At 33.3% G+C, this 27,317-nt stretch overlaps 1 protein-coding gene across 1 annotated transcript; it reads right to left on the minus strand.

The window, feature by feature from the left end:
• Positions 1-2,909: 2,909 nt before the first annotated feature.
• On the minus strand, positions 2,910-9,663 carry LOC106787166 (otopetrin-3-like). Its single transcript, XM_014749286.1, has 10 exons — positions 9,638-9,663; positions 9,397-9,558; positions 8,943-9,184; positions 8,588-8,763; positions 8,192-8,358; positions 7,589-7,853; positions 5,723-5,973; positions 5,208-5,341; positions 4,887-5,122; positions 2,910-4,773 (listed from the first exon to the last, which is right to left on the minus strand). The coding sequence occupies exons 1-10, from the start codon at positions 9,652-9,654 to the stop codon at positions 4,477-4,479; spliced, it is 1,947 nt and encodes a 648-aa protein (XP_014604772.1). The 5' UTR covers positions 9,655-9,663; the 3' UTR covers positions 2,910-4,476.
• Between the last annotated feature and the right edge of the window lie 17,654 nt (positions 9,664-27,317).

Raw genomic sequence — 27,317 nt, forward strand, 5'->3', positions numbered from 1 at the left:
CTTCCTCAATTCTTAATTATTATATAAGCGGAAAATAAGATGTCTTAGGTATGGAAAAAGGAAAAAAAAGAAGGAAGTAAGAAGTTGAGATTTTTGTTTTTTTTTCTTTATGGATAAATTCGTAAAAAGCTCGGTAGTCCGTGAAACGAGGTTGATTTTGAAGGTAGAGCTTTCTCCCTTTCCCTTGACACTGTAGAATTTCGTTTCGCGACACTCTTCTCAGGTGCGTACCCACTGGAAATATTTACCTGAGCTCGAGAGATGGAATATAAATACGATTTTCGTCATCCTTGTCGAACACGAAAGGATGCTTGGTTATCGGATGGTGAAGAGATGACTGGGGGTGGGTGGGGGTTTAGAGAGGGAAGAGTTCGGGTTGGAGTGGGTGATGACGTGAGGAAGAGGGAGTTGGGGGAGGGGAAATGGGAGAGATGGGAGAGAGAGAGTCGCGAAGCCCTCATTTCCTCCGGAAACAGAGGTTCTCTCAACCCCCACAATGGTCTCTACCTACCCTCCTATTTCTCTCTTTCTCTCTCTCTACCTCTCTTTATTTTTTTTGTCTCTTTCTCACCCTTCTCGTCTGCTTGCCCGATGGCGGCAAAGGCCAATCGAATTAAATACATTCTCAAGAATCGACCGATCGGAGCATTTCCCTTCTTTCCATTTGAATGTTGTTATTCGCTAGCATACTTATCCTTCGGAATCTTTATGCAGTTCTCTTTAACATTTGCACGAGATATCTTAAACATTATCGTTACCCGGTGAATACGTTTAATTAACACATCGCGGTATATAAAGACTTTTTATTACTAAATATATATTATCGGGGATTAGATTGTTTTTTCTTGTTCTTTTTATTCTTGTTATTTAAGTTTGCTTGAAGTTTTACATCATTTCTTCTAATATACTTAATCGTTTTATTATCACATTCGCGTTTAAATCTCATTAAAAATTATTAATATAAATCCATATTTTATATCTTCCATATATATCTTTTTGTTTTTAAGATTTATATAGATTAAAGAAAAATAATAAAGTAAAAAAATTTCTGCAATCCGATCGACGATGCGTTAAATTTTAAAATTGGCAAACGTTTAAAGTTCACACTTCACAGTTTCGAGCCTCGATTGATCGTCGCGGTGGTAGTAAGTACTTACTTATGGTATTATTTAAAAAAAAAAAAAAATAAAGAAGAAAAAAGAAACTAAAAAAACCAAAATCTCGTCTAGACCATCCATTATCCTTGGTGCCGATAAATCCGCAGGGCGTTTCAAGATCCCCTCCTGTTTGGCGGATATATCAGGGTTTCTTTTATTCCTCCTCTCGTTGTCCTTTTCTTATCCGTTCTCTTTACCATACACACCTGATAGAAATCATCGACGTGTAGGGTGTCAGAAGGATTCTGAGTTCTACCAAGAAACACAAGAGTGTAGAGGGGTGGGGGTGGAAGGGTGAGGAGGTAGTTCGGTACACCGATAAATCGTGAGATTTCCTGGTGTGAACGGGCAAAAGGGGTTGCTTGGAGTGGGTGGTTAAGGGGGAGGGAGGAGGAGGAGGAGGAGGAGGAGGAGGAGGAGGTTTGTTGTCGACCCGTTTCTTTCGCCAACGTCAAATATATAAAACGTCCGGAAAAATCAAGGAAATCCTTCTCGAAGGAGCTTTGCGGTAAAAATAAAAATGAAAATAATTTTTTTTTTTTTTTTCACGACGACGACGAAAGTAAAACGAAAATGTTGCTTTTTTTTCTTCTTCTTCTTCTTCTTCTTCTTTAAGTTAAAAATCGTGGATTGCATTTCGAAACACGAGAGGTAAAAAAAGAAATGAGATAGAATATTTTTTGCGTTGGGAAAAAATCGAAATGAGAATAGATTAGAAAAAGTTTTGAGGAAAGAGGGGGAAAAAAGATTCGCGAAAGAATAGCGATAAAACAATGGTTGTGATGGTGGTAATGGTGATAGTTTGTGGAGTTTAGTGTTAGTGGAAGTAAATCTTTGTTAGATGGGAATGGGGAATAGGGAGGGAGAAAAAAGAAAAAAGAAAAAAGAAAACGGGAAAATAGGGAGAAGAAAAAGTAAGATAAGTGTGAAAGAATAGTGACTCCTTGAATAAGCAGTTGTTCGATCTTCTTATCTCATCGCATTTTATTTTTGTTTGTTTTTCGGTTCGAGTTCTTTTTAAGCAAGCGACAAGTAACGAATTCGAACGATTTTTGGGATTTCTCGGACATCTGTGGTGTACTCTTCAACACATCCTTCGTTTCCATCAAACGAACCCTTGACCACGACTCGACCGAAATTCGAATCAACTGTCCTCGAAAAAGCAATGTTAAATTACAGGGTTTGTCTAAAAGGGTATTTGGGCCATCCAAGTTTTTTTGATTTTTACGGTTAAAATGTTTAACTCGATGTTATCGCTGGTCAAGAACTTTAAAACAATTTGAAATATTAATAAAAAATATATTAGTGTTTGATATAGATGAAATAATTGTTAATTAATCGAAATAAATGTGTATTGTTTTTTAAAAGCACGGAGTATATGATCGGAGTACCGTCTTCTTCCTCGAAATCAATTTTTAAAAGTGTATCGGACACTCTAATGTAACGGGATTTATTAAATGACTTTTTTCGCGAATTTGAAATTTAATTGCATAAAGTACAATATAATTATCTTACTTTAATTTAATTACAGATTGCAGTATAATATAAGAAATCAAACAAAAAATGTACATATTATTCTTATTATTCTTATTATTAATATTATTATATAGATCAATTAGATTTTTAAATACTCGATCAGCAATATTTTTACGAATATATCTTGTATGAAAAATCAGAGATTGAAAGAGAAAAAAAAACAAATTAAATAAGACTCGAATTATCATAGAGAGAGAGAGAGAGAGATAGTTAAAAAGAGAAAGTCATAACTAATATGAGAGTTAATTTATGTAGGTTAGTTTAAAAGATATATGAAAGAAGAAGACTTGGATGTAGAAATTCGTCTAAATCAGCATGATGATAGAGTAGGAGGACAGTAGTAGGTACGAGAAGCATAGTTTGTAGTATATAGTAATAGTAGTAGTTGTAATAGTAGTAGTAGTAGTAGTAGCATATACAGTATTCTTGGTCGGAGGAGTCCGAGAGCACTCGATGGGCTAAGTAAATCAGAGGGCTTTGCCCGAGAACCCGGGTCGCCCTCTTCAGGGCCAGAGAGGCAGAGGTGCTAGGAGCAACACAAAGGGTTGCCTAAGAGCTCTTCACCGAGCACACTATTCCTCTTTCTCTCTCTCTCTCTCTCTTACTCCCTTCGAGGTATCCACCATCGGCTACTGCTCTTCCCTTTCCCTCCCTTTCCCTTTCGACCACCGACTTGCTCCCTTCGTGACGTGATTGCCACCGAAATGTGTTTACGGCGTAAACCGTATCAAAATGTCGACGTTCCCAACCATCGTTTCGTAACCTCCTCTTACAACCCTATCCTCGGCCTTCGGTCCCTTTTCCTTTTTTTATTCTTCTTCTTCTTCCTTTTCTTTTTCTTCTTCGAGTACATCGATAAAACTTACCGAAGGATAGTAGAAATCTTTCCGTCAATTTCCAACTATTGTTATACTTCTTTCCCTATTTTCTTCTCATTCTCATCGCGAGATACCCTTTTCCTTTTTTTTTTCTCCTTACTGAAAACCACTCCCCACCCACCAACCCACCCATCATCTACCTACCCATCTCCACTTTTCCTAAAGTCTTCTCAGTTTCTTTTTTTTTCCTTTTTTCAAAAGGGGTCTAATGTTTTTTTTTTTTTTTTTTTTTCCCTTCCCGTCTCTATTTTTGTGGACACGATATTCGAAATTGTGGATCGTTATTTTTACGCTTGGATGAATTTTTATGAAAAGGTCATCGAAGAGGAGAGTCTATCTCTATCCCTTCGGTAGATGGAAAAAGAGTGGATTGTGGAAATGCGTTTGTTCGAACTCGTGTAATAATATTTTGACATTTTATATTAAAAGCTTCGCGAACTTTGGTTGATATAAAGGACTTGAAAAAATGTGTGCTAGAGATTAATTATAGTTTCTTTTCTTATTACTTTATTTTATTCTCGATAATGTGTTCAAAAGAAAGTAGACGTTTTCTTTATGTTTTAAAGAAAATACTACTTTTTTTTTTCTCTCCTATTGGTTCTTTACGTCAATGTATAGTATACAGTAAAAAATAAATTTACCATGACTACATTTTGTAAAGATTCGCGATTAAAAAAATAATTGTTTCTAATTAATAATATTTCAATAATTAATCTAGTTAGATGTACTTCGTCTTATATACTATACTCATATACAGTTAAACTTTCTCGTTATCCTCTTATGTGTGTGAGAGTCAAAATTCTTTTATTAATTGTTAAAAAACATAAAAAGATAATTTATGATCGAAATAAGGGTACATAACACATGACTGCGGTAGAAATAATGTTTTTTTGAGTTGCAATTTTTTAACAAATTGCACGTGAATTTTCGTTAGACGGTCTGTACTTGTAACAACTTTTCCATACTTCGAATAGACAAATAGCTGAATGGAAACGATAGAAGATAGCAAGTGGCATGGATACATGGGTAATAATGGTCCAAGCCCAGACACCAAACAGATGAAGATGATCTGGACGTACACCAGCACGAGATTTTTCCAAAGTATTCACAGTCCACAATGCTATATTCACAACTATTAAAAACGTGATCAGTTCTTTACCAGGTTTTTCTTTTCCAGTAGTACAACGTCGTTTCCATGCGATCTAAAACGCGATATTATTATTGTAATCAAAAAAAGAAATGTTTAAAAAAGAAAGAAAAAAATATGAGACATTATTTTTGTTTTAATATCAATAAATAGCATTTAAAAACTTACTTTAACGAGTAAAGTTTGACAGGTGCTTTGTATCAACGTTAAAAAATCTGTGATCAAGGATAACACCCACATAGGACCCATGGTTAACAAGCTACCAACTATTCCAAATAGACAATGCAAGTAAACACCAGATTGGGCAGCTGTTAAAAGGGTTGAATCTAATCTTGGTGTTTTAGAACATTTTTTCTCGTTCAAATGTTGAATTTTCAGAGCACCGGATATCGAAGCTATTGCACCTGTCGTTTTGTAGATATCACATAGTCCGATTAAATTAATAATAATCTAAAGTTAGAGTTTGTTAGATCGGATTAAGTGGATTACCCAATGATAAGATCGCAGCTTCTAAGGCTGTTACTTGTTCGATTGCCATTTTGTGTTTTGTTTCTCTTAATACGAAGAACATGATTAAACTTAAAATTGTAGCTGCTACTAGGAGTATTCCACCAAAGAGTCCTCTAAAGAAAAAAGTAATATTTCATGTTGGAAATGATTAATTTAACGTTTAGAATGTTTTAGAGAGAGGGGAGAAATTTGATTGATCTAATATTTGATTAATGATTTACACATTTGTAGATTTATAATTGAATTTTGAATATATTAAATTATTCGAAAAGTTCGTGACGATTTATTTATTGAATTATTGTGTGTAAAAATTGACACGATTTTTTCGAACAATCTAATTAATAATCAAGACTTTAACACGATTGACAATATTTTATTTTCTTTTATAGTCATCGAAACAATTGAAATCGATTTATCACAATTAATAGATGGGATTAGAATATTTTTGTATACATTTTATTTGTTTAAATTTGATGTAAATAAAAAAAGAATACCTGTGTGCACTGGTACAATCGATACTAAGTCGATGCATAGATCTGGTAGAACGTATACCTTTAGTTTCGATTCTTTCGTCAGTTCTTTTCCACATCTCGAAAAGTATTACCGCACATATCAAACTGAATTCGATCGTGCAAGGAAATAAAAAAGGACTGGCATCTCTTAAAAGTGATTTCAGCATCTCTTCTTCACCCTCGTATGCGTGACCCAGTTGATCAATTTCGTTATGTGTTTCCTCGATGAGAGCCTAAAATTTCACAAAGTTTTGTCATTTAGACAAGTCTTAGAAAAATTCAATACCTTTTCTTTTTATATTAGAGATACTTATGTGTATATATTATATTGTATAATATATTATACTGTAATATATATTATGTAGAAGTAGTATATTTTATACAGTATATATATATATATATACTGTATAAAAGCCTTATTTCTAATGGAGATAATTCAGTATATAGGTATTGCAGTATTATATATTGTGGTATTCTGTATTATATGTTCTCTCATATTGGAAACAATTATCTATATAAATTCTATAGTATACCATAGAACATAATATGCTACATATTATATAATATTATGTAAAAATGTTTATAATGAGATTGTAATTTTAATCAATTCTCGAATGCACTATACAGAAATTGCGATGTGTCCTATATTTTTGCGCTATTGACAAAAAATTAATGCAATTTATCTTTAAATTTAATTATTTAAAAATAACAATCGCAACATGCGTGTGCCCATGGACTTTTTTCATTTGCACATAAAATGCATACTCACATATCGTACTAAAGTTTATTTCGGAAACGAAAGGGTTAATCTTTTTCATCTCTCAATCAATTAGGAATTAATTTTTGATCAATAAAATCGTTGCAAATTTTTCTCTTTCTCTCTTTATGTATTTTTTGTTTTTCTTTTTTCTCTCACTCTTGTCCGCGTTATTTCCGATATGTGTACCAATTGGTTATATATTCGCGTGACTCTGTTTCGAATGCCGAAAGTTCGTCGTCGTCCCGTTTTATCGCGAAAATTATTATTTTCAATATCGATAAGCGCCGATTTCGATTTCGACAAACATCAGGGTTGCGTGCGGGCTTTGCCAATCGTTTTCGATATTCATATAGAATTCGATGCCGATAAATATTACGTTCGATTTCGATAAATACCAAATTCGTTTAATCGATTCACGTAGGTATTAAAAGCTTATCGATCATGGGAACGTAATTTTCGATGAGCGCCATGCCGTGTGTTGTTATTTGATGTGTTGAATTTATGCATATTCATATTATTTTTTTTTTTTTTCTATACTTCAAACCTTCAATATTTGTTTCTGGCACGTTTAGAATTTTTTATTATTTTTTTACGATAATCAAAAGCCTTTTTTTTTATTTAAATTAATTCGAATTACTATACCCAAATGACGTCATATTGATTTGGGCCGAGTATACGATAAACTACGTACGTATATGTGTGTATACTTCATTATATGCTGTTAAAGTAATGATATGTTGATAATATGCGCATCCACGTTCTACACCTAAACGGATAATACGTATAGTGAATACTATAGTGCATTCGTGTTGGTTAGATAGCTATGTAGGTGAATAGGAAAGTCTATATTGTGTTTCTCTAATGATTATTAATAGAGATTCAAAATAGAAACAGTGAATTGTTAATAATTACTTCCAACTATTATTAAATAATCACAAATGTGTGAAATTTTGTGCCAACGAATTCGAATTCTTAACAAACAAACGTATTGGGTTACAATCGAGGGGGAAAAAATTAAATAATAATATTTCTACGAAATAAATTAATACGGTTCTTTTTTTTGTTTTTTTTTTCTTCTTTCAACTTACCTGAAGCCATTCGCAAAGATTCGTTGCTATCATATGCATAAGACCTAATTTACCGAGTGCACCTAATCTTGCCAATTCAAGATTTTTACTGTTAAGGAATATAAAGTGCATCTGAGCTGTGATCAGGAGTAATCTAGCGGCTGGTGTAATCGCCCTGAATGGCCCGGAAGCTATTTCCGCCCCAATTTGCAATCCGGTAAATACCAATGAACCGGCACCAAATCCTACAGCACCGAATCTCAGACAAAAGCTTCCATATTGTTGTGTCTGAGAGAGAGAAAAGAAGAAGAAGAAGAAGAACAAAAATGAGGGAATCAAAATTGGGGCTACTCAAACTCAACAACCACCCTTTTTCTTTTCCTTTTTGTTTATTTTTTCGTATTTGTATTGTCATTGTTTTATTATCTATTATTACAAATCAATATCAAAATGTTTTCCTCGAGATAATTAATTGTAAACGAGAAAATGAATTTTCTTTTTATCTTTTTACGTTAATAAAGAATGACGAAAGAGAGAAATAAAAATATGGAATATACAAGGGGAGTAAAAAGAAAAGAAAAGAAAAGAAAAGAAAAGAAAAAAGAAAAATAATAATAGAAGAATTGTACCTGGTTAGTGTGAACGCGTGCACCCTTTTCATCAAAGGTAAAGGTCTCTTCCTGTCTTTTGCCCTGCAATATCAGCTTTTTTACAGCTTTGTCTTTCAACATGCTGGCGTACATGGTGATCACGAAAGTAACGCTTCCAAGGTAAAGGTATAAATAAAAACCCTGAAAAAGTCCAGTTACCTTCGTAAACCTTTGATGTATGAAAATTTACAACAACAACAAAAAAAAGAGTTCAACAATAGAGAGATAGAAAGTTAATAAAATAAAAAAAATAATTGTTTTTTAATATTTTTTAACATCATTTCACATATATGTTATATTTTATTTTCGATAAAAAAAAAAAGAAGTAGAAGAGATAATTGAAATAATTGATATGCATTATTCGACATACCTGATTTAATACTATTGGTACTTTATGAGTGATGCTTGCTGTTATTGGTAATGCTATTCCGATTACTATCAACAATTTAGCGTAAAGCATGCTTACAGTGGATACCAGATCACTTAGATTTTTATTTTTCGGATCCTGCGAGGTTGATTGCGTGACTTTTAAAATTGGAGCTTTTGCTAAGAGATTCAAATTGTTAAATATATCTTATATTTAATATTTTACAAGTTTTATTATATAGAAATAAAATACTTCACTTAAACCATGGCTCTCTCTCCCCAAAGTAAAAGTATTTTTTTCAATTAATTTTTTTATTCGATTTATTAAAAAATTCGAAGGAAAAATAAATGTAATTCACCTTTATCGTTGTCGAGAGCAGTCAAAGATACGCAAGCTGTATTAACAGGTGTTAATTGTAAATAATTCGTACGATGTAATTTTCGACGTTCGTCATCGGAACGATACTGATCTAGATTTTTATGATTAGTACGAAGTGAAACAGGTAATCCTAAGTTCGGAGGTTGTCCTTGTAAAAAATCTTGATCGTGTGGCATGCAAGATGGCAATGACATATTACTGCCTATTCCAGAAATGAGTGCTCTGTTAATGGAGAACAATAAATTATATATTTTTCATTTGCAACAATTCAATCAAATAAAAATTAAACTGATATATAACATTATATTGAATAATAAAATCAAAGAAAATAATTGATGATACGTTTTCAAAATCAATCAGTTAATATCACACATTTTGACAAAAAAAAAATTATTTTTAAACAGTAATAGTTTTATTTAATAAATAATATTTACCCAAATAGTCCTCTCTTGTGATTTATAACAGCATTAAATCCATTGCTTTCTCTTCTCGGATTATTTGTTCTTCCATGGGAAGACAAATTCTTGTTGTTCTCCATTTCAGTATTAATCGTCACTGGCGTAGGCACTGATAACGTTGATTCCTTCGATTCACTACTTTCGAATAATAATTAATAAATCCTAACAAACAAAGTATAATACAATTTCTATTAAATAATAATAATAATCTACTTACTTGATAATATTAGCCATTTGCACAGTTACGAATAGAATAGAAAGGATTAATATTTATAGACGAATGTTTTAGTGAGAAGTAAAAGCGTTTGAAAATCTTCTTCTTCCCCCTTTTTTTCAACAATGCCTCTCTCTCTTTCTCTCTTTCACGATCTTTTTCTTTATTCGAAGGTGCCACGACAATCGTTTCCGATTATTCAACGACAATGCGTCAAACTTTTCAGATTTGCCGTCGTTGGGGATGTGAAGAACACACACACACACAGATAAAGAGAGAAAGAAGATACGCCTTCTGACTGAAAACTTTGAAATTTATTCTACAGTAAATTCGCGAGTTTGAATTTTTAGCAGGAGCGTCCAACTACTTTCTCTTCTTCTTCTTCCTCTTCGTTTTTTTTTTCTTTTTTAATTTTCTTTTTCTTTATTGTCCTACGTTTGTGAAGTAAAAAACCACCCTTAACAGTTTTTCTCGAAATATAAATCGAGTGTGAACGGTTAAATTGAAACGTTTTTTTTTTTAAACAATGAACACGTATACTTCTTCACATAGGAAAATACAAAACGATTTATCGATGATAATTTTGCAAAGACCTACTGTAATGTAAAACTAGTCGATTGTGTATATGTATATATATATATATATATATATATATATATATAAATGCGTGTGTGTGTGTTGGCGTTAAACTGGCAAAACTTTCGTTTGAATCGTTATGAAAGGAATCCTGGGGAAACTGTGACGTTATCGTTAGATCCGCGTCACTGGAATGAAACGCGTATTATAGCAACCACACGTAGCCTAGTTTGTTTCTACCTCACCCTTTCCCTTCCCTTCTCACCTCTCTCTCATCCCCTCTTTCCTTGTCTTTCTCTGCTTGCAGAAAACAGGACGATTTAAACACAATTCTATTTCGAAATAACGAAAATTATGTATTAACACATTTTATTATAATTCGTACGATAATTTATAATTTTAAATGCAATTTTTTTTTAACGTGCATACGTTTTTATTCGCGTATGAAAATGTTGTTTATTGAATACTTTCGTTGATAAAATGAAAAATTGCAATTTGGAAAAGAAAAGTAAAGAAAAGGATCTCGATGTTAGGATCAGAAGTTTCGTTTTCGAATGTTACGAACGTACTCTCGTAGTTCCACGTACCAACGATCGGGAATAACTCTTTTTTCTTTCATTTTACTTGCATGTTTTATTAGCACGTTTGTAAATTGAACAACGAGATTGGAAATGTTATTTTGTTTGACCAATTTCAGTGAAAAGTAGATAGAATCGTTTAGTTTCGATTGAACAAACGTGTTGCATCTTGACGATGGGTCCTTCTTCGAAATTATAAATATCATTTAGTTTGAATGTACATTGTCCTAATGAGTTATCGATAATGCTGTAGATATCCTTTTAACTTATGTTTCACGAAACGAAACGAAACCAAATTTCATAATTCCAAAACTAAATATTGCATTTAGTACGATTTTCTTTAATCTTTTTTTCTTGTTGTTGCATCGATTGCAGATATAAATGTTTTACAAATGATTTAGTATTTCGAGTATAATCATCCCTTGATAGTTGGTACTCATCATTTACATAAGATCCTTTAAATTTCTCTTAAAATCGTCCCTACTAACTTTCCTGCTAATTTCAAACAAATAAAATGCATTTTAAAAATATTATTCTACTAAATAAAAAACGAGTATATATTGATCGTACAAATATTTACAATTTGTTATTTTCGTTCGAGACGTATATATTTGAAGATGAAGAATAATCGAAATTCGCGATCTAAACTTAGAATGTCCAGTAATAGTATATTAAGTAATTATTTAACAAATACTTAATATACTATTACTAATATATTACAATAATAATATATTGTAAATACAGTAGAATTTAAAGATGAAACAATCTACTACTATCACCAATCTTGAGAATAAACTTAAAATTGCATACGTGAATTTCTTCCTCGTGCATAAGATGGATGTGCATGGATCTTATACGTATACACACATACATATATATACATATATATACTTTGAAATGAAAATTACGAATGAAAATACGAGGGAACGAACGTAATCGAGCCTTTGGCTTGCTAACAAGTATCTGCAATGGTTGCAATTAGTATCGTTTAGCGGGAACAATCTAAATTTTCACGAAGCGTTTCGGTAAATATGTATATTCCTACCACTCTCTCTCTCTCTCTTTTTCTCTCGTGTGTGCATGCGTGTATGCGTGTGTGTATGTAAAAGGATGATGCCAGGCGTCATTATCGGTTTACGCTCGACGTAATTCTACAGCCGTTCGTACTCGTTACGCTCTAAAAGATCGCCCTATAAACTCTGTCGCGATGTTAAAAGTCTCATAAAATTATGCGGAATATTATATACCCACTATGATGCCAATATTATAACAATCTATGCATGCAATATAGTTACAAACTTCTCAACCCCATCATTTCTAATCGGTCAATCAATTTCTCACTTCAATTTTTCGTCAATCAATTCGTTATCGCGACTTTTCTTTTTTCCTTACGTTTCCATTATTACTATTTTTTTCTTTTCGTAATAATAGCGTGAACATTTTTTAAATATAACACTTAATTGATGAAATAAAAAAAAAAGGAAATTTCATTGTCGGGAAAGTAAGAATTTTTGTTTGAAATATTCCAATTATTTCTCTGTCGTGGATGTACTTTTTTGTACCTTCCATCGTTCTTTTTTTTTTTCTTCTTAAATAATAATGCGATTTTATTCTTCGGGGATAGGAGAAAGGTAATGACGTAAATGAGAAATTAAATCGTGCGGAAATGATTCGTAATGATATTTGAAAAGAGAAATAAAACGATAAAAAAGAAAGAGAGAAACATTTATTATTTTAGAAAAAATATATCACAGTTTATGTTGATGCATTCTGATGCTTTAGCAGGTCTCGTTATCATCCCTTAAATTCCTTCTCTGTTTATGATGTTAGATATTAACGTAGAGTTAACGATTGTTTCATTATTTTTCTTGACTAAAAAAGAAAAAAAAAAGAAAAGATAGAACAGCGAGAGGTAGACTAGGACTACCAGTAAAGTTCAGGTGAAACTCGGTCCCTGGATGATGATGCCCTATGAAGCGAAATGGATTCTGAAGAGGAGGACGAGGACGAGGACGAGTAGGAGAAGAAGAGGATGAGGAATAGAAGGAGGATAGGTTGAGGGATGAAGGGGTTGGGTTTGGGGGGTGGGTACGAACCGGAAGAGAGTTCGTCTCTCATCCTCCTAGCTGCTTAGCAAGAAGAGCCATCGGGTTGAACTGCGATGGCGGCCTGGTGATGGTTATGGTGATGGTGATGGTGATGGTGATGGTGGTGATGCTACTGGTGGTGGTTCCCTGTTTCTGGGACTCCTGATCGTCCTTGAAAGAGAGAGAGAGAGAGAGATAGGTTGGGTTCTTTCATGGGGTGGGGAACGCAGAGATGGAGGAGGGCTACCGGAAGTGCCCGGATATGAGTTTCCGGCAAGGACAATTTGCAGCGCGAAATTGAATGATCGACTTCGATAAGCGGTTGAACGAGAGAGAGAGAGAGAGAAGGAGAGGGTTAGAGGGAGGAAAGGGAGAGATGGGGGGATTGTAGGGCCTATATTGGTAAAAGATAGATAGATAGATAGATGAAGGGGGTGTAGGGAGAGTTAGAGTCGATCGTGAGGACTCGAAATGCCGTTATTACGATGATTCGTTAGCGTCATTACCGTTCGTCGCGAAAACCGGGAAAAAGGGCGCGTCCGCGCGCGCATACGAAATCCATTTGTGTCCTCCGTTAATTGTTATAATCGCGAAGATATCAGAATATTAATTATTGGACTAGTGTATTTGTTCATATGATTCATTTATAACATTCGTTAAAATCCTAATACTTTTTCTTCCCCATTATTTTTTATCTCTTGACTTATTTATTGTAAAATGAATAACCAAAACGACCCATAAGAAATATTAATTAGTTATTCGTTTACTATTTGTCATCGCGGATTTAGAAACATCCAGAACGTAAGATATATTAAACTATCTTATATTTAGAGAGAGAGAGAGAAAATGAAAGAAGAAAAATAAGTAAAGTATAAAGGAAAAAAGGTTTGAACAAATAAAAAAGGAAACGTATGAACGATAAAAAAGATTTCTTTCGGTTGGTATGCGAATGCCGGCGCCCGATGCATATTTCGAATACGAAGTCAACGGACCGAACTTGATTTGCCGGATCACTGAAATTGTTGATGCGACTTGTCCTGTGATTGTGTCGTGCGGAAATAAAATGGAAAGAGAAATAGGCAATGGGGCAGTGATCGACGAGGACCACCTATGAACAGAGTTGGTTGGTTAGTTGCCTGGTTGCCTGCCTGGTTGCCGCTCTTTCGATCGTCCAAAAACGCTCGAATGATTGCAAGAGTCGAGTGTCATTTTTGCACGAACGATACTGCTGCACCCGTTATAAATCGAACCGCGAACGGGCTATTTACCTGTCCTTTCTCACCAACCTGTCGATGTTTCTCTCTCTCTCTCTCTCCCTCGTTCATTCATTCATTCATTCTCTCATTCTCTTTCATCTGTAGATCGTGGTCAACAGCAACCCACCGGTGGGAACCAACCTCTCTATAGAGAATACAGTATAAAAGAGAGAGAGTGAGAGAGAGAGAGAGAAAGTGGGCACTCAGGGCTGCGGACGGTTTCATTGGCGGCATCTATTGGAAAATTTATTCCAATATTTTCAATTAAAGTTAGACAATGCTTTGGTTTGATAACGTTACCCCTACCACTATAATACCCTCTCTGTCGTTCTAGTTTACCGAGAGAAAAATAATATAGTACGCGCGAATGATCAGGAACAGCTTTTCAGAACAAGCAGCAACAGCAACAGCAACGACTATGACGAAGACAACGATGACGACGAACGTAGAGGAAAAGAGATGAAAAGAGATTCTACTATGTTCGAAGGGATTGCATTGCAAAGGGTAGTAATAGTAGTAGTGGTGGGTGGTATTGCTAGCGAGGGTAGTTCTATGGCTAGCTAGCTACCTACCTACCTACCTACCTACCTACCTAGCTACCCCTAGAATACGTACGTCGAGAAATATAGGGTGGAGTTGTTCAGAGTTTCTGAACAATACCCGATTTCGTTCAGTTACGTCACTACACGTACAATCTATCGTGTAACTTTTTGCTCGATCGAGTAACGTAATTATAATCCATCCAGCCATCCTTTTCGCAGCAATATCGTTTATTCGTTTATTTTATTCTTATTTATGGAAATAAAACAATGTGATTTTTTTTCTAGTAATTTGTTTTTTCTTTTTAGTCTATATTGTTCGCGTATTGTACTTAATCAGTATATATTTTCAAGTTCGTGTTGTTATCTTGCACAATTTTTAATTCTTGTCATTGTAACTATTAATATAATTTCTTTTCCACTTTTTTATTTTTTCAAATATTAACTTATTAGATCATTTTTATTATCATCGGGTTATACATATATCATATCTGTTATTTATCTCTTAATTATATTATGTAACATGATTCACGAGGTGCAAATTATAATGACACTGATAAAATATATAATGACTCTTATTTGTAATACATCTATACGTGTGTTATAGAATATGTCTTGTTTTACATTCAACATACCTGGTGTCACAAATCATTTCACAATCAATTTTATTATTACATTTGATTTAATATGCTTGTTACGTACAAATAATTATTATAGATAATAGATCATTTTGCCAGTTATAATAATAATAATAATACAAATTTAAAACAAATGTAATGATAAATAAAATAATCTCATACTTTCGATAGATAAAATTAATTACAATATTATTTCCAAAAAAAAATACAATGCATATCAGAGAGAGAATCATTTAATATTATTATAATTTTCTTCTTTTTTTTTTCCAAAGATATATAATACATATCGAAAAATTAATAATTTAAAGATATTGTTCCTGCGATAGAGAATAATTACGAGAAGAAAGAAAAACAAAAAAGAACAACGACGAGTGAAATAGATACAAGAAAAAAAAGAGAAAAAATAATAAAAAAAAATTAACTAAGTCGACGAGATCGATCACGAATATGATATTTTGTAAAAGGACACCCGGTAGTTTTAGTCCGCCCACATAGGGAACGATAATTAGATGCCTGCTGGCATGGCCGCAAACGTCACGTGGCTGTCAGAAGAGCTGTCATCGCTTCCTGTTAGCGCCGACCAACGTTCGCGAGCAAACGAGAGAATGGTTTCGAAGGTACGATAAGAGAGTGAGAGAGAGAGAGAGAGAGAGAGAGAAAGAGTAATAGAAAAAAAAAGAGAGAGAGACAGAGAGAGTAAAGGAACGAAATAGAAGCTGAGTAACACGAACTGGACGATACTATGATTTGTTCGGACAGTTCGATCACCGTTCTCCGTATACTTCAACTATTGGAGTATTACTATACCTTTCCCTCCCCCTAACAACCCCCATCCTACCCGTCGAATGTTGAGAATGCATCTTTAATGACGTTCGGATGTTTCCAATATCAACACATTTGGTTTTTCTTCAAAGGGGTACTTTATAATGTATGCACTGTTGTTTGTTTAGTCGTAGTTTCTTGTATATCTTTATTGGTATCAATGTTTCTGTTTTTTTTTTTTTTTAGATAAATTTAATGTTTTAAAAATTGTTAGAATGTTTTTCGATTCTAGGGATTAGGTTTCTTTTTTGAGAATTTCGAGAGACTTGTACTTTTTTTTAATAGAAATGAATATTCTTTAAAAGTGTTCAGATTATATAAGGTATCAATGATCTAAGTTTAATAATAATCAATAAAATATATTTGATATACTTGTCATACTTGAGAATAAAGAAGATAAATCAGGCCCCGAAATATCATATATTCGAATAGATTACAAAAATCTCAATTAATTTGTAAGACTTTTAGAATTATGAATATACTTTCAACTAAAAGTTAATATTCAATATCAAGTGTGAATAAAAATAATTTGATAGAAAAGATATGAACAGAAAGATAATCCCAATATAGACATATCGAATATATAAAATAAAGAAAATGTAGAAAAGAATAATAATAATAATAATAATAAAAAAGAATCAACCAACCGATAATAAGTTTCTATCAAAAGATAAAAGTTGAATGAACGTATCCTAGCATCTAAAGATGTTCTAATAAAATAATAGGATTGCAATAGTGATAGCGAAGCATGATGGAATAGAGAGAGAGAAAAAGAGAAAAAAAGAGAAAGAGAAAGAGATTGGTTAGATTTCAATAGAAACGGGATGAATGTTCTTTAGTGGAAAGCAGTCACTGGGTTTCGGGACGAAAAACGAACCCTCTGGGTTTAATACCACGCCTGGTGCTCACCACTTTGCGATACAACACTGTTTATAATTAAAATCATTTCTATCTACTCTATTCTTTTCCTTTTTCTTTCTTTTTTCTGATTGGATGTGTGTGTGTGTGTGTATGCGTACGCATATGTGGAGATTTATTGAATATTTTTCTCGATATAATTCTCTCTATTATTCGTAAATATTGATATTCGCATTTTTATATTTCTACCTTCTAGCATAGTCAATTATCTTGGATTTTGCGATTGGAAATCTTGTATAAGGAAGCACTGAAACGATAAAGAAATCGATCTGTCAAACGTATTTCCTATTGTTATTATATTCGAGTGATTGAAATTGACCGTTATTCGAGTATCCTTTCGTTTAAAAAGTATTAAAAAAGGGATTACTGTAGACAGAAGGTATCGAATAAACCTCTCAATGAATATTTTATATATATATTATATGTTGTGTATAGTTAGTGAAATACGTTTCTTTTTATTTTATTTCTTTTTGTTTTTGTAGAAGAGTAAAGTAGTACGAGGATGTCCGGTTTACTCTATGCAATTTCAGTAGTAAATATCAATATTTGTTGCAATCGTGTAAAAAGTATAATATTTTGATGCAATCTACCGTGAGGGTGGTTAATTTGTCGCTAAAAATGAACAATCATTTTTCTTTTTTTTTTTTTTATTAATCTAATTTGTTCCCGTTTTTCTTGTTTTTTTTTTCTGTTCTTTTCTAAAATTGTGCAGTTTAATTTTATGCAACAGTAAAGTACTCTTATTATTTTATTTTTAAATTATTATTATTATTATATTTATCGTCATACACAGATTTTAATCAAAGAATTTATTTACTGAAAATAATTTCATTTATTGAAATATATACAAAGTATATTATAATATATACAATAATTAATAATGAACATATAGCACACATAGATTCTTACATTTTGTATAACACTATATAAGAAACATACTCGATATAAATGAAAAACTTCATGAAATAAATTTCCCCAAAAATGTACAATTAACAAATCAAGAAGAGAAATTTATAGTTTTGATTTTACGGTTTTACAAATCGTAAAGTTTATTTTCTATCGAACAAGTTTCAGTCGGTCAATTCGAATGATTCTTTGAACATGCGCGTACGACCCATACACGTGGACACACGATTGACGATCACGAACGAGAGAATTCATGTTCACTTTTTCGATCGTTTCGACATAGGAAAAAACGATTCGTTATCGCCATTCTTACGCATTCGAATCGTTACAAGCGAATCCCGATTGGCGTTTAAGCGAAAACGCAAACCGGTTTTTTTCCACCTTTACGTTCCCTTTCTCTGTCAACCTTTTTTTTTGTGATTCTTTGTTTTTTATTCAAGAGAAAATCCATGCTATTTTATAACCAACCAACGAAAGATCGATAACGATGCGATTAGCGATCTCGCGTAATTCAACGAGATTGGATCGTGTGTGTGTGTGTGTGTGTAAATGCGATTGAAATGGAATTGAAAGATATTTGTTGGATCGATAGAAGACAAAAACAAAAAAACCTAAAAAATCTTCTTCTCGTTTAGAGGATCGAATTGGGGGATGAAGAAGAAAAAAAGAATTAAAGAAAGGAAAAGGGAAACGTCATTAAACGACGGACGAATGAGATCCTCGTTCACGCGGAACGTGAAAGTGTTCGTGTTGGTCTATTAGGTTGTCCCATAAGTTCCTTCCTTTCTTTTTTTTTATGCGGCTTCTATAGACAATATTTTTTGTTTAAGGTTGATTTACTGTGTCATATATAAACCGTTCTGCTCTTTTGATTGTATGTTTCAAAAAATTTCGTATAATTTAAATATTTTGAAAATTATTTGTGCGAATTTTGTTTAGGAAAAAAATACAATAATAAAACCGTGTAATAAAAGTCAATATTAATAACCATGGAACACACATTTAAAATGATATGAAATATAAAAATGTTGAAATAATCAGAATTATATTTAGATACCCAATTAAAACATTTATAAGGTATCGTAGTTCGCGCGTAGTAATCCTAAATCTTGTTTTACTTTAACATAGCGCGAAATCTTGGAGTTAATTAAGGGATACCAAGGACTTTCTCATAACGAATCTTGTAACAACTTAAGATAGTAGAATTTACGGGTTGATAGAAAAGGAAAGAGAGAGAATGGTTGGAGAAAGATACATAGGGGTAGGAAGGAAGGAAGGAAGGGAACATATGTGAACAAAGTGGAATGAGAAAGAGAAAGACGACGACGAGGACGAGGACGAGGACGACGACGGCAGTTCCATGGTGTGTGCGCATGTTCTCTGGTAACGGGGCTCGAGTAAACTGGTAATACTAATGCTAGTAGTAATACCTAATAGCAGCCCGAAGCAGTGCCCGAGCCCGACTCCTTCTAAGTGAATTAACCTCGAGCTAATCTCAAGTTAAGTAAACCCCTAAGCAGACCTCGAGTGATGCATACCTACTAGTACAACTACTACTACTACTACTACTACTACTACTATTACTATTACTATTACTTCGTAGCAACGTTGCTACGATCCCCAATCTCCTTCCACCCTTAACGCATTTTCTCCTATCGTATGTCTGACGCATAACGAAAGGATAGAACCGAGAGTTTATCGCCTAACGACTACGATAATACGAGCCCTTTACTTTGTACTAAGATTTCTTGTCGGAAGAATATTCGATCAAGTTAAACTTGTTTTATCATGTATAATATACATATAGCGTTAATTATATTCATTTTCATATTTTTCATTTCATTTTGTTTATCACAAGGATATATTATATTATATATATATTTTTTATTTTTTGTTTGTTTGTAATGTATACTTTGTATTAAGATTTCTTGTTGGAAGAATATTCGATCAAGGTAAACTCATTTTATCATGTATAACACACATATAGTTTATCTCTCAACGATATATTATATTATATATTTCCTTTTTTTTTTTTCTGTAATATATAGTTTTATAGAATGGTATTAATGCAGGGATAAATTAAATACAGTCAAACTTCATGGGTATTGCATGATTTATAATAGCGGTCTCTTAACAGTTTCGGTTCAATGGAACATTTATGGGTATAGTAATATTTGATGATACCTTTCCTACGTAATACGATAAATGTTATTAATATAATGTAATATATTTAACACAACGATTCGTTTAATCTTTGGGAAAGTTACGTGGAATACTGTTTGAAAATCATTTGTGTAAAATTTCAAACGTTCTAATCGCTGCAAATGCAATTTAAAAAATTTATTTTCACGTTTTATTCTATATTATTTCAAAAAATTCTATTACAGCATTTTCTACTTCTTCAATTGACAATAATAATCGGTGTGAACGTTTTATATATTATTTATTAATTAATTTAATAAACCCAAATATTTCTCTAATACAATTTTTATCTTCTATTATTATTCACGATCGGTAAAAGTGTTATAAATAAATCTTCATAATATTATAAACACACGGGGAGGGAAAATGGTTTTTTGTTAACTAACAAACCAAACAACTTTTTCAAAACTCTATTACACGTACTCGATCCCCACTTTTAGTTGCGATCTTGTTAATATGGGGTTTTTTTTTTCTTTTTCTATTTTTTTCTTTCCCTTTCGGAAGAAATAAACAAAACGAAAAAGAAGAAGAAGGGGATCTGTGCTCGCAGACTTTATTTTTATTCCATCAGACGCAGCCGCTGCTACTAGGGAGGGAGTGGCAGGGGCAAGGGGAGGGAAAAGGGGGTGGTTGCGTTATATTATCGCTGCCGATATTAATCTCTCTCTAATTTCATACTACCATCCAAAGGGGGAGGTAGAGAGACTTCGGTAATTAACGACAGCCGTTGAATTTTCTTCCTTTTTTTCCTTCCCTTATTTATCCTTTTTTTTTTCTCCCCTTCTCTCGTTTTTATTTTATATTTTTATTACTTTTTTGTTTTTTATTATTTTTCATTTTGTTTCTATACACGCGACACACGTGACGTTTCGCGTGGAAAAGAATAATAATAATAATAAGAAGAAGAAGAAGTCAACGTAATGAATATACTATACCTGTTACATAGTAGACTGCTGTTAATCATCGTCGTTGCAGGTGACACGTTATTTTATTTTTTTTATACTCTTCCTTTATTTAACATATTTTTTCCAATTTTTTTCTTTTTTTTTTCGTTCTTTCTTTACTTCCACGTGGTGTCACGTTTCCACACTTCATCGTCACCCCATTATTTTTCTTCATTCTTTTTGTATGCCCCTTTTTCCTTAGCGATTAATTTCCGATAATAAGGAGTCGAAAGATAATCAATGATGGAACGAACCATCTTCACTTCTTGTTTCTTATTCTTTTTTGTTTCTTTCGTTGAATCGTTCTTCTTCGTAGATCGGTATGACGATGACGATGATAATGATGATGAGCTTTTGAAATTAGTAGAAAAATCTTGTCCACAATCGTTGATGCGGTCATAGATCGTGCAGGTTTCGTCGACAACGAACCAAGTTTAATGAAACGGCTCGCCTGTCACGAAACCCGGACGTCTGCGTCCAATAATTGTATATTTTACTTTTCTTCCCTGTTGACCATCATTTTTTTTATGAATTATTTCATATCTTCTTACATTTTTCATCTGTAATTTATCACACCGATATAATAGGACCTTCGTTTTACTTGGATTAGAACAAACAATCTCATAGAATCTTCTTCTTCTTCTTTGTCATTTCTATGTGTTGCATTTTTTATGCTAACTATAAAAAAAATAAAAAAATATCTAATATGACCCATGAGCTTGCGTCAGATTGCGATATATTTCAAATCGAAAATCATTCGTTCTGTTAATGATAATTGTTTTGTTTTATTATACAAATGAAACCAACCAATTATATTATCTCTTGTTCGTTTGTTTTTCGTTCAACTATGCCCCCTTTAGTCTATTCAACCCCTTCCTATTTTATTTTTATTTGTTATACTCTTCTCTCTTGTATCTGTGTTAACAATAATCTGTGCAATGGTTTAAATTAAATTTGAATGGATTTTATCAGAAGAAGAAGAAGAAGAAGAAGAAGAAGAATAGCAATAATAACAAAAACAACAACTGCAACAATAATAATAACAATAATAAGAATAAAATACAGGATTCCGGTATTCCGGTTAGCAGAATAACTGTTAGACGATTAAGAGGACTTACCTGTTACGTTCACGCGTGCATAATTATTATTGATTCTATTACATCCCGGTGGTAATACGCAGTCAAATTACGGTAGTCGGCCTATCAGGGCGATCGTTACGCATGACTCACATTTAATTAGTGCTTATGATATTATGTCGGGGTATGCAACAAAATTATAAGCTGCCGATCGTTAAACATTCTGTTCTCTCGATTAATCGTTGCCCTAATGAACTTGATAAGCTCCCTACGATGAATATACATGCGTGTATGTGTGTATGTATGTATGTATGAGTGTGTTTGAGCTATTATCGATAACCCTTTCACCGACCCATTTCACTAAATATTTTAAATAATATTATATTAATGTAAAAGTATTTTCATTATATGAGATATAAATAAATTACAATTTATTTAATAAATGAAAAAGAAAAAAAAAGGAAAAACGTAGATGAAAAGATAAGGGAAAATAAAAATGAGAAGAAGAAAACCTAACGGAAAATAAGATAGTGTTACTTTTTCGAAAGATATAATAATCCCAAAAGAAATGTGAGTGGTCTTCTTCAAGGATAGTAAATTTCTTATTGCGGAAAAGAGTATGATAGTAGTAGTATTGTTAGGTCCTTGTCCAAAGTAACTTGCAATGCAGTGATGACAATTTCGTATAAACCAACACGTACGAGTAGTTCTCACGTATTCGAGTGGTATGCGTAGGAGTACTAGCGATTAGGAGAAATGGTAGTAGTAGAAGGTAGTGGTGGTGGTGTGCAACCTGTGTGTATGCATGTGCACCCATACATTCCATTCGTAACTGTGCTCTTTTGCCATAGAAAAGCCGTCGTCTCTATAGCTAGAAAGGTAAAAAAAGAAAAAAACGAGAAAGAGAGAAAGAGAGAGAGAGAGAGAGAGAGAGAGAGAGAGAGACAGGTTCGTGAAAAGCGCAATTTGACAGGGCACCCTATTAGTAGACGAGAGAATATCGGGGAAAGGGGAGGAGGAGTGCAGAAGAGGGGGTGTGGGGTTGGGAAGCTTAAAAAGGCGACTTCATAGTGCCGAGGATCATCGTGAATCGGTCTATCCTATGTGAATGTGAATTTGTTTGTGTGTGTGAACGTGCACGAGTGCATGCATGCACGCACGCGCATAGGTCGAGGCGTCAGCTAAAGCGCTCGTTTTTTACATTAAGCTAGTGAATTTCCTTCTCTCTTGACTATAGCGAATATTTGAACCCCCACCCACCTATCCCCCAAAACCGAATTCGATCGTTTCTACTTGGTCCTTTGATTTCGTTCCTGTCTGTATTTTTTTTTCTTTTTTTTTTCTTCTTTACACGCGCTACACCGAAAATCTCCTATTTCGGTTTTTTTGCTTTCATTTTCTTGGTTCGGATTTTAATAGATTCGTTGGTTCCGTATAAAGTTACACGCTAAAGTTTTCATTATTGTATTGTAATTTTCAAAAATATGTTTTTATATATATATATATATAAATGTAACTTTGTAGAAATATGACGATAATGTTATAGCATACTCGATGATTCGTTTGACAAAATAATATTTGTTTTAATTACATTTTATAATACATTTGTATAATAAATTTAAATTATAGAAAACATATATATATATATATTTGTGCAAAGAATAGAATAAAATATTAAAAGAAAAACTATATATACAAATACACGCGCGTTTATATAATATATATGTAAAATAATAGTGAAAATTGGTCAGCAAGAAGAAGAAGAAGGGTCGGGGTGGGGGGGGGAAGGGCTAGTGGTAAACTAACAACAGGATAGTAGGGAAAGTTAGAGCTTTATCGGCGTTTGTCCCGAAGGCATCGTGACGCGAAACAATGCGACAGCGAGCGTCCTTGTAATTATGTTAAGTGCGACGGTGGCGTAGCATGGAAACTATGGTGCACCAGCAGCTAAACTACCATCGCGCTCGTAAGTAGTTTGGTTTACAGAGATTCGCTCGCTAGGTTGTATTGCAGTAATAGTAGTAGTATGTATGTATGTATTATGTATGTATGTAGAGGATGGAAGGACCGGAAAAGGACCACTACCAACACCAAGAACAAAGACGCATACTGTTGTTGTTTCTCTGATGTGCAAAGGGGTAAGGGGAAAATGGGAATTGGGAGTCAAGGGGGAGTCATGGGGTAGTCAGGGGAATGAGGGAACGAGTGTATATTGCAAGCCAGCCTATAACGTAACACTGTTATGGAGTAGTAGTAGTACAACCAACTACCCCTTGTGATCAGACAGTAATTAGGTACTCCATACTCGCATACATACTTAATATATAGGTTGAACGGGATACCTTTCCTTTCTAGTACCTTCAAGCTACAACCAACCGTTAACATTTTCTCCCAACCCCCCCCCCCCCCTCCCCTTTTCTCTTGCTTCTTATTGTTACTGCCTTTGTCATTATCTTTTTCTTTTTGCTTTTGTTTTTTTTTATTTTCTCTTGCATATCTCTTTCAACTTTTATTATTTAATTAGTTTAAATTGTTCAATAATGTAATATTTTTTTTACGATATAATTTTTCAATCTTGATTACTTATTTCTAATTCGAGAAACGTTTCATCGACAATATTAATTCATTCCGCGAGGATTGTATTTTAATTTCGTAACATTTAGAAGAAATTATCAAACTGATAGAAATGTTTCGAATAAACACACGAGGGTAAGAGTGAAAGTGTTATCGATTGGATTTTCTGTATTAATGAATATAAGATTAATTATTAATGCGAATGTGAATGTGAATTTTTAACAAAAACGTTGATGAAGTGATGTCAATTTGCTAATTGACCTCCTTAATATTCAAATTGGCTCTCAGTCGGGAACGTTTGCAATATGTTGGGAAACACTGATTAAAATATATCCGAATGATTCGTTGCAAATTAACTGATACGATAGAAATGAATGTACATTAATTGCCCATAGTTCTAATATTAAATCCAATATAATGCTAACGCGTTATATTATTAATTTTGTTAGGAAAAAAAAAAAGAAAAAAGAAACCAAACCCTGATCCGTTGAGTTCATAAAAGTGGTAAAAGACGCGACACTTTCTTTAGAAATGTGGAAATCATAAAAGGGGTGAGAAAAGGTATTCGTAATAATGTAACTCGAACCCGTAAAAGGGGTGAATAATAAAATAAAACGAAGAACAAGTTCGATTGAATAATAAATGAAACAATATGTGTATAAAATGAAAATAATAATTCTATTCTAATCGAATTCCGTAAAGTGTTTTCTGAACTCTCTCTCTCTCGAATACTTGAAAATTTCGATTGATGTTGCATATTACATATGCATATATCGATTAACTTTCGTATTTGTGATCGTTGTATCGACAATATTACTATTCACTTTTCAAACGTTGGTAACGTCCGCAGCTGGTTGGTAGATATAAACCGAATATGTCGATGCTTCCACGTTTATACAAATGAACGTGTTTCACGCTGACAGATGACACTAATGTTTCTCGATGACTGAATTACATCGATGACAAAATTACGTACCGTGCATAATCAAAATTGAATGACATTTCAACCGCAGTAAATCTGTTCCGTTGCGTAGATGATGCCACGGCATTTCGGTTTGATGCGGGTCAACGTAGTTCCTGAATTATGGAATAATTATAAGGTATCTAAATAATTTTAGAATCATTTGTACATTAATAATATTCATTAGATTTACAAGTACTCGTCTATGAGTTGTCTAGAACATTTCTACACGAATATTTCGATCAACAATCTTTTGGATATGATACTAGTTGTCAGAAACAAACAAATTCTAACCGATTTAGAGAAAATCTTAGGTTGTCCCATCATTGTTTTAAAAAAGGTATTATATATACGTAATAATATAGATCAGATTGTCCCTGAAATTTTTTACTTTTTCTAACTAACATTTACATGTACAATATATTATAAATTAAATTATTGTGATGCGAATTTTATAATAGAATGATATTAAGAAAAATTCAAACACGATCGTTTTGACCAATTATCGTAGAATTTAAGTATGAACGAAAGTAGGGGCTTCTAAGATTGTCTATTTTTTTGTAATTTTGTTTTTATTAAAAGGTGTAACAGAAGTATCGAGAAAGAACAAGTAGTATAACGAGTAGTAGCAGTTTAGTATAGTGACAGAAGAGGAATGACAAAGCCGCTAAGAGGAGGACATTGATGGTTGACGTATCTGTATTCCACAGTGATGGCAGACAAGCACGTATATCAAATAATTAGATTGCAGACTGAAACGTCAATAACCATGTCAAACCATTACCCGTACGAGACCCTGTCGACCGGTTCGACGTTGGTCGGCAGAACGGATCGGGTGATAGCTGGTTGGCTGGTTGGCTGGTTGGTTGGCTGGTTGGCTGGCTGGCTGGCTGGTTGGCTGGCCGCCTGTCTGCTTGCGAATTTAACCGAGTTAGCAAACAACTCATTTAACAAAATTAGGGCTCGGAGCATCGCTTAAAATCGGAGAAATAAAATTACCCTTTTTTCTTTTTTTTTTTGCCCTCCAAGCACAAGACTTGTGTTCTCCCTACCTACCTTCCTTCCTTCCTCTGTTTCTCGTCCAAGGGTTTGTTTCTTTTTTTTTTTTATTAAACATTACTTCGAAGACGTAATCGAATTAACATTTAGAAAAGGAAAACTAGAGAACGGTGTACGTACCGGAGGTTCGTCGTCGTCGTCGTCGTCGTCGTTGTCTGAAAATTTTAATACGCTGATTTATACAATTTTTTTTATAGGGCCTCAATCGATTTAAAATTTATTTTCTTTTTTTAAAAAAAAAGTGCATCTCTCTAAAATCGATACGGTAAATTTTTACCGAGTAATAATTTAGTTACTAACGAGTAGTAACTAAAATGTTACTATTTATTTTCCTATTCTTTTTCAGTCGGTAGTCACTTTATTCGGAAGCAAAGAAAGGGCTAATGTTAAAAGCGTCGTGTCTTTTATCTATGGGGAAAAGAAAAGTACAGCTCGTAGTATTAACACCGAGAAAGAAAAAACGTTAAGAGTAGGAAAAGAAGGGGTCCTATTAGGCTAATAAATATAACCTAACAGCATGAGTGTCTGGTAGAAAGAATAAGCGTGA

The sequence above is a fragment of the Polistes canadensis genome, unplaced genomic scaffold (assembly GCF_001313835.1).
Source record: "Polistes canadensis isolate GaletaPanama2010 unplaced genomic scaffold, ASM131383v1 scaffold_94, whole genome shotgun sequence".
In the NCBI taxonomy this organism is placed as follows: Eukaryota; Metazoa; Arthropoda; class Insecta; order Hymenoptera; family Vespidae; genus Polistes; species Polistes canadensis.